The sequence below is a fragment of the Notolepis coatsorum genome, assembly GCF_963971535.1.
Source record: "Notolepis coatsorum genome assembly, chromosome: 20".
In the NCBI taxonomy this organism is placed as follows: Eukaryota; Metazoa; Chordata; class Actinopteri; order Aulopiformes; family Paralepididae; genus Notolepis; species Notolepis coatsorum.
Window position 1 is genome coordinate 15551333 of NC_140184.1, and position 14994 is coordinate 15566326.

At 41.0% G+C, this 14994-nt stretch overlaps 1 protein-coding gene across 2 annotated transcripts in view; it reads right to left on the reverse strand.

Annotated features, from left to right (window-relative positions):
- vps13c (vacuolar protein sorting 13 homolog C) overlaps window positions 1–14994 on the reverse strand; it is a 216122-nt gene that overhangs the window by 19701 nt on the left and 181427 nt on the right. For both annotated transcript variants that reach the window (XM_084337487.1, XM_084337486.1), the window contains exons 70-78: window positions 13012–13093; window positions 9769–9838; window positions 9522–9633; window positions 8102–8215; window positions 7288–7421; window positions 5765–5846; window positions 2170–2283; window positions 1734–1809; window positions 386–549 (exon numbers count right to left, since the gene is read on the reverse strand). In XM_084337487.1, the coding sequence (XP_084193613.1) occupies window positions 386–549; window positions 1734–1809; window positions 2170–2283; window positions 5765–5846; window positions 7288–7421; window positions 8102–8215; window positions 9522–9633; window positions 9769–9838; window positions 13012–13093 (948 nt within the window). The remainder of the gene's footprint in view (window positions 1–385; window positions 550–1733; window positions 1810–2169; window positions 2284–5764; window positions 5847–7287; window positions 7422–8101; window positions 8216–9521; window positions 9634–9768; window positions 9839–13011; window positions 13094–14994) is intronic.

Sequence of the window (14994 nt, forward strand, 5' to 3'; positions counted from 1 at the left end):
AGAAACCTTTATGACTGTTTATTTTGTCACGTCCCTCTCCTTTTACAGTGTAGAGGAGTGCAATTATTTTGGTTCTTGGCTGCTCGCCCCTAGCAGCACAAGTAGTGACATTTTTTTTCTTAAAAAGTATACAAACGTGCAACACATTTAAAGATTTGCAGCATAGTGCATATAATAACAAAAAAAAGGATAGCAACGATTTACAATACAACTGTAGTATGTGCAAATGTGTGGCGTGTGAAAGTCAAAGTATTGTGTGCAAATCAGTAGCAGGGGCAGCAATAAAGTAGTTTCCCTCAGTTCACAGGCCGGTAGCCAGCTGTTAGTGTTGTTTGTTGATGAGTCTGACTGCCTGGGGGTAATTTGTTTTAGCAACTAGATGCACCTTGAGGAAACCTTTCCCGCCCTTGGCCAGGCTTTCTCCAAAGTCTTTTGGTGGCCGGTTCATCTCCTCCCGCCGTTTCTGCTGGTACTCTTTGTCCATGGTGATGGCGGCCAGGCCTTTCCCCACTGAGCCTGTGATCCTGGACACCATGCCTGCAGCGCCACCTGGTGGAGAGGAGGTAAGAGAACAGTCCCATTCAGATCACTGCACTACTACCGTACTTTTCGGACTATAAGCCGCGGCTTTTTTCCCCATTTTTTGACCCTGCGGCTTATATAACGGTGCGGCTTATATGTGACTCGACGTGACCAAACTCGAAAATGTAAACATCTAAATATTGCTTTTTTGACTGCATTGAAATGTTATTTATCTGTTCCCTTATTTGCTAAACTTAATACAACTTGTAAATGAGTTAATGCTTGTTATTTGTCCGACAGTATTGTGTCCCAAAGCTAATTACATAATGGTAATTAAACATTAAAACACCTGCGGCTTATAGTCCAGGGCGGCTTATATATGTACACATCATTCAACTTAGCTGCTGCGGCTTATAGTCAGGTGCGGCTTATAGTGCGAAAAGTACGGTAGATTCAGATTCAGATTATTTTATTGTCACAGCTTTTTTAAATGTACAAAACGTGAGATTCTTGTTTTTCCCGGCTCCTCAACCATAGTAGATTTGTAAACATAATACACAATGTATATTATATCTATACAAACTACTAACTATAAACTATAACTATGAATATAAACTATAACTATAAACTAAACTATAAATTAGACATAATACACAACATATTATATCTATGTGACGGATCATACTGGTCTGCGTTGTGTTTGATGTTAAATGAGAATGTCCCGAGGGGGAGTCGAACAGGGGGCTCCCGCGTCCGACGACACAGGCCGCTGCACTAAGAAGTGAATTCACTCCTAACTACCGTACCTATGCGTCTGTTAACCCTGTTATGGGGAAGTGAGTTTAATTTACCAGCCCGCACTGCCACAGTCACTCGTCAACACACCTGTTTCCGTGACTGTGGACATACCCACAGGCTTCCCCGTTACATCTATACAAACTATACAATACAGGGTATATGTTAGCAGCAGTGTGTGTGATAAGTGTGAGTCTGTCCATCTGTAGTCTGTTTGCCTGGTGGAAGTAGCTGTTCAGTGTTATTTTGGATGTGGACACGACTAAAAAAACATTTTGGGAACAGGTCGATGAATGTGTGAAGGATAAGAAAATGTATTAAGTGAGTCTACCAAATAAAATGTGTGTATGCTAAAAAGTATACATAAACAGATATACTGGTATGCATAAAGGAAAGTTATGTTTACACATCCTTACCAACAGTATGACCGAGCAGACTGCGCACTCCAATGACAAAGCCCTCCGCAAACTCCTCTGGCCCCTGCACAGCGCCCTGTGGCACGCAGAAAACATCATGTTACAGCACGGCTGTGAAGCCCAGTGGAGCACCGTGAAGTAGTGGTACAAGCTTAGTGAGGGAATAGAGGGACATGGTTTTGTATGTGTGGACTGCATGGACTACACAATGTATGCCTCACATTCACCCATTCACTCACACACCGATGACAGAGACAGCCATGTAAGGTGCCAACCTGCTCATCGTGCAGTTAGGGGTTAAGTGTCTTGCTCAAGGACACTTTGACATGCTGCCGGGATCAAACCGGGAACCTTCAGATTACCAGACAACTGCTCTACCTCCTGAGCCACTGTCACTCGTGTGTGTGTGTGTGTGTGTGTGTGTGTGTTATAATACCTGGAAGGGCTCATAGAAGAAGGCCTCTACTCCCTCTGACAGGCCTCTGATCAGTCCAAATGGATTCCCCAGCACATCCAGGCCCAGAACCAGCACGTACATCTGTTTCAGGAACTATGGTGGGAAGAGGTCCAATATTGTGAAACTTGTAAATACTGTAAATATAAATATGTCTTTCTGTTGTAAATGCTGTTACTGTCCCAAAATGTTTTGAATGGCTAGTTCTGAAGGTTGATCTGGGGCCCAGTAACTATTTGTATGTACTTGGTGTTTACTGTTTACAGCTGATACAATCGCAGATTTACTTTCCATTAGGGCTGACCCCTATTAGTCGACTAATCGGTCGAAAGGAGCCGTAGTCGACTGGCCAACCTCTTAGTTGAATATAAAAAAAATTATATATTTTTTTATATATATATTTTTTTATGATTCTTTCCAAAAGAAAATAGGCCTAGAAGCGTGGCTAGCGCTAATGGCACGCATACCAGAGGCTAACTGCCTACGAAAATAGGCACAGAGGCACTGAAAGAGGATTTCACCCATCTAATGAACACACTAGACTAGACAAATATAAAGATGTATCCATCAGTGGACCAATTGCATGCTTTTGCAGAGGACAAGAAGCCTTCAGTCGACTCCTTCAGACATTAAGCACCCCCACAGCCCAAATAGAATGATACAAAATTACAAAAAAAAATAAAATGTAAATTAGTTTTTTTTAACACTTTAATTGCCATGGGTTAAATTCATAATTTACCATCCCTCGCCAGCTCTATTTGTCTATGGAGAAGTTCCCCTTCTTTGCAGGGCTATAACTTTTTAAATTCTATTGCTAAATTGCCATTATTATGGCCCATTCAATGTCCTATATGTATTGTTCAGGGTGTAGCAACGTTAAACTTTTTCATTCACATATTCATACTAAAATATGGTCTAAAGTATAAGTATGTTTTTATCGTTTTCTGCAGCTTTCTTCAGAACGTGATTTATAGCCCTAAATGCATTATATTGATGATCAAATACAGTTTGGTAGGAATCTGTGCGAGATAAAAAATTTCAACTGGATGTGCTTCTAGAAGTTTCTACGTATCATCTGATGATGACCGGATGGGTGGGGGATCGTTTATAATTCCGTGGGCAGCGTTAGATGATTCATCCAGAGTGGGTCATATGTTCATCATAGCAGTTTATATCGAACACGTTAGAATATAACGCTGTTGAACCGCTAGAGAGTTCAGTGGAGCTTTGCAGTGTGTCTCAGGGCTCCGGAAAGGAAATATGATTTCGATGACAGATTTTTGAAATATTGACATCAAAGACGAGTTACGGCGTCTTCGGCAGAATGAGCATGGCTAGGAATGACGTGTAAACTCGTTCACGGCGATCATAGTGTTAATATTATATATTTTTTATTTTTTTTTTCTACCAATAGTCGACTAACGGCAAATTTTGGCCAATCATAGTCGACCATCCAAATCCTTAGTCGGGGACAGCCCTACTTTCATGTATACAGACTCTGAAATGATTGTGATGAATGATCTTAATCTCTACTGGTTGAGTGATGCTTCTAGCTACCTTAACACTTTGACTGCCACTCACGGCTTTTCTCGGATTTACAATAGTTACGTTGAAAGCCACTCACGAGATTTCTCGGAAATTCATTTATTTATTTTTTTAGCGATCTGAAATCATATTGCATCACGCGAGCCTACCCTATGGCCGCCGGCGATCAGATGTGAAAAAAGCGACCCCTATCGTCTCCCAGATGACATCAGGGATTTTGGAATGGACTCAATGAAAATGGATGGGAAAAAAAAATTATTCCAGTCCACTGATGCAGCCGGGGTTACCAGAGTTCATTCTGGAGACTCTGAGCCGCGGCAAGCATGAGATTTTTCGAATGGTGATCAGGAATTGGAATATACCAGTTGGATACCATCTGATGTCAGGTAAGGAATCTATGTTATCAGTGTTAGGATAATCAGACTCGTTTTGATGAAGATATAAGCTTTTTTCTGATATGTGCTCCAGCGGTTTCACTGTAAAATCCATGAGGAAATGAAAACGGCTATTATCAGCGCGCGCCTCGAATGTGCGTGCGTGTACGTATAATATTGATCATCTAGCGTTTATTTGAAAACGATTCATAAATAAGGCGACAAATATCAACGTTCTGGAATATTCCAGTAAAAGACGATTATCACAGAATGGCCCAGAATGGGCTGTTTGTTACCTCAAAACGGGTGCTTTTCAAAATGCTCTCAAACGGAAATGAAGCGATAAAAAACCAATCTGCCTTGACAGCACTGACTGGAAAATGATTCTTTGATAAGCGACGGGCAGATTAGACACATAGCCATAATTTAAAACATAGATTAGGCGATATTAACGTTAACATTAGCGCCGATGGTGGCATTCATGCACTAAGGATGCCGGTAAGGACTAACGGATGCCATGTCCGTTTGTATGCAGACAATACAATTGTGTACTGTATCGCTGACACTGTTCAGTTGGCCACTGAGAACCTGCATGTTTCTTTTAATACCCTCCAGGAAGCTTTTATTCATCGAAAATCAGTCCTTAGTACTAGTAAGACTAAATGCCGTTTTTAGAGATATAAATATTATTCACGACCAAGTACATTATCTACTGTAAATGGCTCTTACATTGAGAGTCACCGAGTATAAATATCTTGGCCTGTGGCTCGATGAGAAATCATTTATGTTTCATGTGGACAGCCTTGTCTCTAAGCTGAAACAGAGCGTTGGCTTCTTGTACAGAAATAGAACCAGCTTTCCTATGATTAGCAGGAGGATTGTTGAAGCAGTTTTTCTAATCGGTTTTGATTGATTGATTTGATTGAAATTTTTATTAACAGATTGCAGAATGGGTACAATACAGTACGGCTCAATACACACAATTGTTAAGGGGATGCTGGGGACAGATATGATACTCACCATTGTGTGTTTTTTTTTTTTTTTTTTTTTTTTTTTTTAAAGCTATAGTAAGCTACCTCCTTAGTGTATATCTCAAATGTTGGAACCTTTCTTACCTGATCTAGCCACTGGTTGGTTCTTAGGGTCCCTCAAGCATGCTCTGAACTTGGAAGATCATCTTTATCAATTGATGCGCCCAACACTTGGAATGACCTCCGACATTTATATAATTCAAGATTATGATTTCTGATCACTGTGTGTCAACTTGTGACTGTTTTAACAGATATAGTTGTTTATTTTAATTTGTATTGTGTTATGTGACTTTGTTTGTTTATTTGTCTCATCTGTTGTTTGGAAACTTGCTGTAAATTAGGGAAACTTCCGCTTCCTACAGTATGCATCAAAATAAAAGTGAAATTGAATTAAATTGAATTAATTAAAGTTGATCGACAATCAACATCAAAATGAAGATTCAATTTCAATGCGGAATGCCATCACACCTTACTTAAAGATAATAAAGCGTGTTACACCCACTACGCACGCACCGCCGTCCTATACTGTGAACACTGTGGCTGCAGCAGGCTCAATACATTAACGTTTATCTGCATTATAATGGCTGCCATAATCATCGCCACGCTCATGGTTGAGCCAGCAGGTACCTGTTCAGAGTAGTGTCGGATCACAGCCCACATCAGCTTCTCCCTCCTGTAGAACTGATACTTCACCTCAAAGTAGGCAAGTCTATGAAAGGACAGGAGGGAAGGAGGGAGGAGAGGGGAGAGGGAGGAGAGAAGAGAACAGAGGAAAGAGAAAAGCGAGGGAGAGGAGAGAAGAGAAGAGAGGAAAAAGAGAAGCGAGGGATGAGAGAAAAGAGGGATGATAGAAGAGAAAGAGAAGAGAGGGGGAGATGAGAGGGAGGAGAAAGAGAGAGAAAGGGAGGGAGGAGAGAATAAAGGGATGAGAAAAGAGAGAGAAGAGAGGGAGAGAAGAGAGAGAATAGAGGGAGGAGAGAAGAGAGGGATGAGAAAAGAGAGAGAAGAGAGGGAGAGAAGAGCGAGAGAAGAGAGGGAGGAGAGAAGAGAGGGATGAGAAGAGGGAGAGGAGAGAGAGAAGAGGGAGGAGAAAAGAGAGAGAATAGAGGGAGGAGAGAAGAGAGAAGATAGGGAGGAGAAAATAAAGGGAGAGAAGAGAGAGAGAAGAGAGGGAGGAGAGAAGTGAGGGAGGAGAAAAGAGAGGGATGAGAGAAGAGAGGAATGAGAGAAGTGAGGGAGGAAAAAAGAGAGGGAGGAGAGAAGAGAGGGATGAGAAAAGAGAGAAGAGAGGGAGAGAAGAGAGAGAGAAGAGGGAGGAGAAGAGAGAGAGAAGTGAGGGAAGAGAGAAGATAGGGAGGAGAAAAAAAAGGGAGAGAGAAGAGAGGGAGGAGATCATAGAGGGAGGAGAGAAGTGAGGGAGGAGAAAAGAGAGGGATGAGATAAGAGAGAAATGAGAGAAGTGAGGGAGGAGAAGAGAGGGAGGAGAGAAGAGAGAGAAGAGCGGGAGGAGAGAAGAGAGAGAAGAGAGGAAGAGAAGTCAGGGAGGAGACAAGAGAGGGAGGAGAGAAGAGAGGAAGGAGAGAAGAGAGGAAGGAGAAAAGAGAGGGAGGAGAGAAGAGAGGGAGGAGAGAAGAGAGGAAGGAAAGAAGTCAGGGAGGAGACAAGAGAGGGAGAGAAGAGATAGAGGAGAGAAGAGAGGGATGAGAGAAGAGAGAAGAAGGAAGTGAGAGAGGATGTTAAGAGGGTGTGGCTGAGGTCATAGGAACAAAGGGGCTATTTACACTTTACATGTTATGTTATAAATGTAAAATAAACTAAATACATCAATATACATCTGCCAATGTCTGTGTTATTGTATCGTGGGTTTCTTTTGATAATGTGAATCTTGATACAAAATCTTACTAACTAACTATTTTTCTAACTAATGATTTCTTAGATATATACGAGTGTATGAAAATCCCAGTTTTAGTTTGATATTGTATCCTTATTACCGCGTCGTCCGATATGATAAGCATCAATTGTAACCACAAACGGCAGACATATCTTTCGATATGGGAAGAACTCGTTCTTAATATGGTGATATAGTAAATGTATTCCGCCGTATATGGCCCGGCCCTCGGGCACGCGGTGGTCAATCTGAAGTGCCTCACTTGAAGACGAGGTCGTCTACGTCCGTGAGCGTGGCTCCGATGCTCTTGAGCAGCAGGTTGACGGACTGGATGGCCACCATCTCCCGCTGACCGGACTCGTCTCCGCTGGAGCCCAGCGACAAGCTCAGGTGCAGCTGGGAAAACAAACCGTGAGTCATCGGCAGTGAGTGACCTTTTCACAAGAACTCCGTTGCTAGGGGAACAGCTTGTGTTTCACGTCAGCTATTGTGTTTAGCGAACACTGCAACAGGAAATAAAAACCTGGGCCAATTTAGGAACGTTTATGTTGCCGTGCTTGAAAGGGTCTATACTTTGCATAATAACACTGGATGAGATGGATTATGAATAATAATAATAATGATGATTATGATGATGGGATTGAATCATACATGCTGAATGACTCAGGTGAAGCCTGAAAAAAAAAGAATCTGTTACACTTCCTGTAATAATTTGACATTGATATGAATTATCTGGAATTGTATGGTATCCCTGGTACTGTGTGTATACCTATATAAAGTATTTCTGTATATTTACACATATATTCTGTCCCCATTATATAAACTTCAGTTCAATAAAAAAATTAAAGGTGAGTCAAAAGGCCTAACAAAAAAAGGCATTTCAAATGTAAGAGTGGGGGCGAATACATATTCCTCTTTCACCAATCAGTGAAGGTGTTTCAAATAAGCATTTCAAATAAGACAACAGGAAGAAAACACATGACGTGTCTCTTCCTGTTGTCTGAGGGTTAGCAGGGGGGGGGGGGGTCCAGTGTGTGTGTGTGTGTGTGTGTGTGTGTGTGTGTGTGTGTGTTTACTTTGATGGGGGAGATGTGGAAGTGTTCAAAGAAGCTGAGGCCTGACGTGTCGGTCATGGACGCCTCCATCAGCTCCGCCTGCAGCAGCTCCAGATCCTTCTCTATCAGCTTGGTCTGCATGCACACACACACACATGCAAGTGCACACACACACATGCACACACACACACACGCACACACATACACGTACACACATACACAAACACAGACGCACACACACAGAAACCACTCCAGTTTATATGTAAAGTGTGGATGAAAGGGACTGAGTCTGTGAGCTGAATAATTACAGTCGAGAGTGTGAGGCTCTGACGTGATTGTCTTCCAAGTGAGACACATTTCATCGAGTCTCATAACATAAACATACACCTACAGAGAACTCCTGAATAAGCCATGCTACTGTAGGTGCACTTCTGAACAGTGAGGTGATCTACTGACTGGTGGACAGAAAACCAGCATTTGCCTAACGTGAATGTTATGGATATATTATTTCCAGCACTGCTATTACATTGTATAATAACTAACTATATTGGGAAATATGTCTAAAGTTCCAGAAATCCAGAACAATGGATTTTGGTCATTTCTGGGCATCTCCTCTCCGACACCGGAGACAGAAAGTACTTAGCCACCCCCCCCGACACAACTGTCGTTTTTTTAACACAGCGAGGAAAACAATACTGTCGGACAATCTAACAACACATTTACAAGTCGTATTAAGTTTTGCAAATAAGGAAACAGATAAGAGAACATTCGAAAGCACCCAAATCTATTGCCAATACCTAAATTCCGACCTATTTCCGAATCACGCAACATTTTGGGATTTTCTGAAGAATCGTGAGCTCCGGCACAATCCGACCTAGACCGTGCCGCGTCACATACATATGATTCAAATATTTAACTTCATAAATCGATCAAAATTAAGGAGACAATCATTTAGTGAATTGAGTAAACTGACACTCGACCCCAAACATGATTAAAGGGGAACTATTTTACTATTTCTTTCACTATTTGGGCACTTTTACACAATTCCTGTGAGTCTATGGAACACCTCTGTAATATATATATTTTTTTTATTCATTGTTTTGTATTTCTAATCAAGTCCTCAAAAACATAATTTTTCTACCTCAAGATCTCGAGCTGTTTTGAGCCTGGGCTCCTAAACCACTGCGCAGCGTCGTGTTCGCCTGAACATTAACATGCAGCAGTGTCTTTCTGACATCACATATAGGGCACATTTTCAAATGACTCAGTTCAGTGAGGGTGAATATTGTGAGAGGAGAATTGGAAGAATGCGCCAATATGAGAATTTTGAGACATAGATCATATTAATATAAGTTCACATAGCTAGGAAACAATGCTAAACACTCAAAAAGGCCATTTATAAGATAGTACCCCTTTAAGTGTGACAGCTGCCATGACGTACCTTCTGCTTGTCGGCCTGAGGGTCAGTGGCTGGTGTGAAGAGAGCCAAGATGGCTCCCAGAAAACCCTGATCGAGCTTCACGGCCATCTCCTGCACCAGTGCCATGAAATACCTGAGCGTGTGCACACAGTCACACACACAAAAACACTCTTACTACTGACTCCATGTTGATATTATACTGTAGTTAAGCATTATGAGAATATAGTGAATAATATCAGAGAGAGAGAAAAGAATATTACAAACTTACTTGAACTGCATGACCTGACTATGCTCATTGAACCTGGTGATGATGCTGATGTCAATGAAAGGCATTGGTTCTGTCAAACAGGGAATGTTAAGTGTTGAGGTTTAGCCTTCGCTATCATACGGTACACAACCAACTGCAAAGCACACCTGAAAGCCATGATGTAACTAGTGTTGTATATTTCCAGAGCTTTATTCCTTGTTGCACCATACACCATACTGAGACACAACATACAGCATGACAGGAAGTACTAAATATCTGTCTACAAGCAGAGGGTGGTATTGACTGATAGTGCCATCTAGTGGTAAGGTAAAAGTACTGTATTACAACACTCCCACTTACTTTTACAATGGCATTCAAGTCCCTTTAAATAATATTACAACACTCCCACTCAATTTTACAATGGCATTAAGTGCCTTTAAATAATATTACAGAGCCATGCTCTCATTCATAAAAAAGAAACATCAAGAAAAAAATATCTTTAAACAACAACAACAAAAAATACTTTCTCTTTTTACAATGCTTTTACTGGAACTCTTTTTCACATTTTTCAGACTTGCTTTGACCAGGCAGCGTTCGGCGTTCACCTGTCAAGCACAAATAACCACTCTATTTAAATAGGAAAAAGTCCAATCTCTCCCCTAAGGTACTCAAACTTCTGTTTAGTCAGTGGCTTGGTAAAGATGTCTGCTTTCATGTCATTTGTTGGACAATATTGCAGTTCTATTTGCCCATTCTGCACACATTCACGGATGTAGTGGTAGCGAATGTCTATGTGTTTTGTCCTGGAGTGGTTCACGGGATTCTTCGCGATTGCGATGGCTCCTTGGTTGTCTTCCAGGATCACTGTGGACGTAGCCTCCACTCCGAGATCGCTCAGTAGTCGTCTCAGCCAGACACCTTCTTGAGCAGCTTGACTGAGTGCGATGTACTCAGCTTCTGCTGTTGAAAGTGCAACTGTTGCCTGTTTCTTGCTAAGCCAGCTCACAGCTCCTCCACACAGTAGAAAGATGTTGCCTGTTGTTGAGCGGCGGTCATCCTGATCACCAGCCCAGTCAGCATCTGAGAATCCAATCAAAGCTCCAGAGTCTGACTGCTCATACTTGAGAGCAAGGTTCACTGTCCCTTTCAAGTATCGAAGTATCCTCTTCACAGCAGTCAGATGTGAAGCATCTGGATTTGCATTGAACTTTGACACAGCACTCACTGCCTGAGCTATGTCTGGTCGTGTGGCCATTGCAGCATACAGCAGACTTCCTACCATTGACTGATAGGTATGTTGGTGCACTGGCTTACTGACACCATCACTTTTCCTCAATTTGACATTGCCATCAGCAGGAGTTGCTACAGGATTTGCATCATCCATTCCATATTTCTGAAGAATGGTTTCAATGTACTGCTTTTGATGAAGAAATACACTGTTCTTATTTCGGATCACTGAGACGCCTTGCAGCATCTAGAGTAATCATCAATGAAAGTCACAAAATATTTTGCTCCACTTACAGATTCAGTCTGCATGGGACCACAGACATCACTGTGAATCAGCTGCATCTTGCGTTTGGAACGGATTTCTCCAATCGACTTGTATGGCTTTTTAGCCAGCTTGCCTTCCACACATCCTTCACAGAAGAGAACCTCTTTCTCTGCAGAGAAGTCCACTCCATTCACCAGATACTTTAGTTCCTTCAGCTTGGTGGTGTGACCAAGGCGCTGGTGCCACAGGCTGGCTGCTACTGATGCACTATGACAGACAGATGAACTTCCTTCAACATCCAGCTGATAGAGCCCATCAGCTCTTTGTGTTCCCATTCCATGAAGAGTTCTATCTTTCCCACGTATGTAGCAGCGAGACTTCCTGAACTGCACTGTATTTCCTTTCTTGGTAGCAGCTCCCACTGAGAATAGATTCCCAGATAGCTTTGGAACATACAGCACGTCATACATTGTGACTTTTTTTACATCACTTGATTTAAAAGTCATTTTCATGTTGACATGTCCAAGTCCTAGGGCTTCAACCACCCTGCCGTCACCGAGTCTCACAGACTGTGCTTTTGAGAATTGCTGGTATTCTTGAAGAACCTTTTTATCACATGTCATGTGCTTTGATGCTCCAGAATCAATTAACCACTCAGCATGTTGTGGTCTGTCAGTCGGGGTTGCCTCTCTGGCGACAAAGGCACTTTCAGATGAATCTTCATCATCGTAATACATCATGTTTTTGGCCTTGTGGGTTTTCTTCTTAGTTTTGTATTTCAAGCTTGGACAGTCACGTTTAATATGTCCTTCTTTTCCGCACCCGTAGCACCTCCATGTGCTTGCTCTTTCTACTCCCATTGACTGACCACCACTGGAGTTATTCTGCACATTTCCTCGAAAACGTGAAGACATGGCTGATGCACCATCTGATGTAGCACTACTTGAGTTAACATTAGCATTCACTTGCTTTTGCTCTTCATTTGTTAATGATTGCTGAACAAACTGCAGTGTCAGACTGTCAATCTTTGTTTCTAGTGCAGTGACAATTGTAGCATAACATGGTGGCAAACTACCCAAAAGTGTTACAATTTGGTCTTCCTCTTCAATTACAGCTCCTATTGCTGATAGCTGGTCAGTCAGCTCCTTCATCCGTTTTAAATGTTCAGTTAAACCATCTCCTTCCTTCATTTCACATCGAAAATACTTTTTCTTCAGAAACAGTTTATTTGCCAAAGTATCTCTCTCAAAATGGCCTTTCAGCGTGGTCCACGCCTCTTTGGGAGTCTGGCAGCTTGTTATCAGGTACAACTGGGGTGTACTTACATTCAGCACTAACATAGAGAATGCCTTCTCTCTCCGTTTATCAAACTCAGCCCGTGCTTGAGCATTAGCATCTGCAGCTAATGTATCCGTCTCAATTAGCATACCCCATAGTCCTTTAGCTTTCAGCAAGTGCTCCATCTGAAACTTCCATGTTGCCCAGTTCTCTGGTCCGCTCAGCCGGTCAATAAACAGCTTGTCATCCATTGTGAAATCCCACAACACTGTTCATCTCACACAAAACTCTGTGTAGCTTCTTAGCGATGTTCTGGGCCCATAACCTGTTGTATATTTCCAGAGCTTTATTCCTTGTTGCACCATACACCATACTGAGACACAACATACAGCATGACAGGAAGTACTAAATATCTGTCTACAAGCAGAGGGTGGTATTGACTGATAGTGCCATCTAGTGGTAAGGTAAAAGTACTGTATTACAACAACTAGTACCTGAGTCCAGCGCGATGGACTTCGGAGGTGGTACTGGGTGGAACACGATAGGAAATATAGCACCAGGCAGCTGGTTATCCACCTAGAATAGACAGACATAAAAATATTTTCATCACATTTGAACAATTTAAGCAATTGGAGTGTGGTGTAGTAGTAGAGCACACGGTCATCCCTGGTCAAGAGCGATGTCCATGATTTCTTCTGCTGATTTAACCTGTTAAGCCTTAAGGTCGCCCTATAGGGCTGGTAATGTGTACTTTTGCGTACTTTGGGGCATGCCTCACATATCGGCATGTAACTCGAGAACCGCTGAACGGATTTTGTCACCTGAAAGGGCAATCGACAGGCAACAAATAGGGCTTTAATTCTATCTATATATTGTATTAAAAGAAATGCACACCCGAGCCACTAGAGGTCGGCAAAGAATCGTCCACATGTGGGCCCTTGGATGTTAAGAGGTCAATGTTTTTAAATATTTTTTTTTACCGATGTTTTATACGATTTATCGGAAATACTAATTTATCGGAAAATGCTAATTATCGTAAAAACCGCAAGAAATGACTAAATCCAGATTCAACCCTGCCATTGGAAAGAGGAGCATTTTCCCTATCCATAGATGTATGATTTGGCCATAATAAGGTCAAGTTCAAGGTCAAATATGAATTTATAATTAAAATCGATTATCATTAATTACTGTATCTACAAATCCTTCTGTTTAATCATCTTCCCGCAGTTCATTTGCTTAGATATTTTGTACACATGATCTCAATAAGGTGGTGAATGAGCTCAGTGAGCATTTTCTCCTACCGTATACATTTTTGATCAAAGATGCAAAAATCATAAATCAAAATTTATATTCTCCTTTTCTTCATTACAATTTACTCAAGCCTAGTAACAGACACAATATTTCTGACACTGGAAATTAGGGCTGTCAGTTTATCGCGTTAATTCGATTAATTAATTACACAGCAAATTATCGCATTATGAAAATTAACTCAATTAATTACAAATAATTTTTTTTTTATCTCATTCATTCCATAAGAACGTAGAACACACATTTACAGACTTTTTTTTTATATGGTCCATTTGCATGTTCTTGGTATCTGATTCTAGGGACATGGATCTCAGGGAATGTATTCCCAGTGTCAGAAATACTGTGTCTGTTACTAGGCTTGAGTAAATTGTAATGAACCAAATGAGAATATCAATTACATTTTTTTTTTTATCTTTGACTGTGAATAACACTATGCTCAAATTGACCAGACCTGAAAAATCTAAGCAAATTAATAGATGGAAGATGATTAAACAGAAGGTTTTGTAGATACAGTACTGAATTCTGCCATCCGGACACATGCAATTTGAAATATGATTATAGAATATAGAATATCAGGCATAACATGGTTATGCGATTAAAATGCGATTAATTAGATTAATTAATTACAAATCCTGTTATTAATTAGATACATTTTTTTAATCGCCTGACAGCACTACTGGAAATACATACCCCCAGGTCCCTAGATGTTCCTAGATACCAAGAACATGCAAATTGACCTTGCAGAAGTGGAGCAATCTTCCATTTACTTAGGCATGTACCTTTAGGCGAAATACGGCTCACAGCTTATCAGGTTAAGTATGATTTTTATGAATAATCTGCAGTGTAAGATTAATATAATTAAACCAAAATTATCAACAATCCATCAGGATAAGTGGAAGGTGGAGATATGGAAGAAACCTAAACTTGAAAATATGTTGAAATTAAAGATGATTTTTCTTTTACTGAACCTTATGTAATGTTACATTTAAAGAGAGGACGGAGGTTTTCAATTCGTAAATCCGGATTTGTTTTGGCAGTCTGAGAGTTGTATGTTGAGTTGTTTTTTTGCAGGATTTTTGGAGAAAGTATGTCACTTGAGACTAAACACATTATATCCTATATAATTGTATATGAATTCCTCTTGTTTCTTTGAAGTACATTGTTTACAG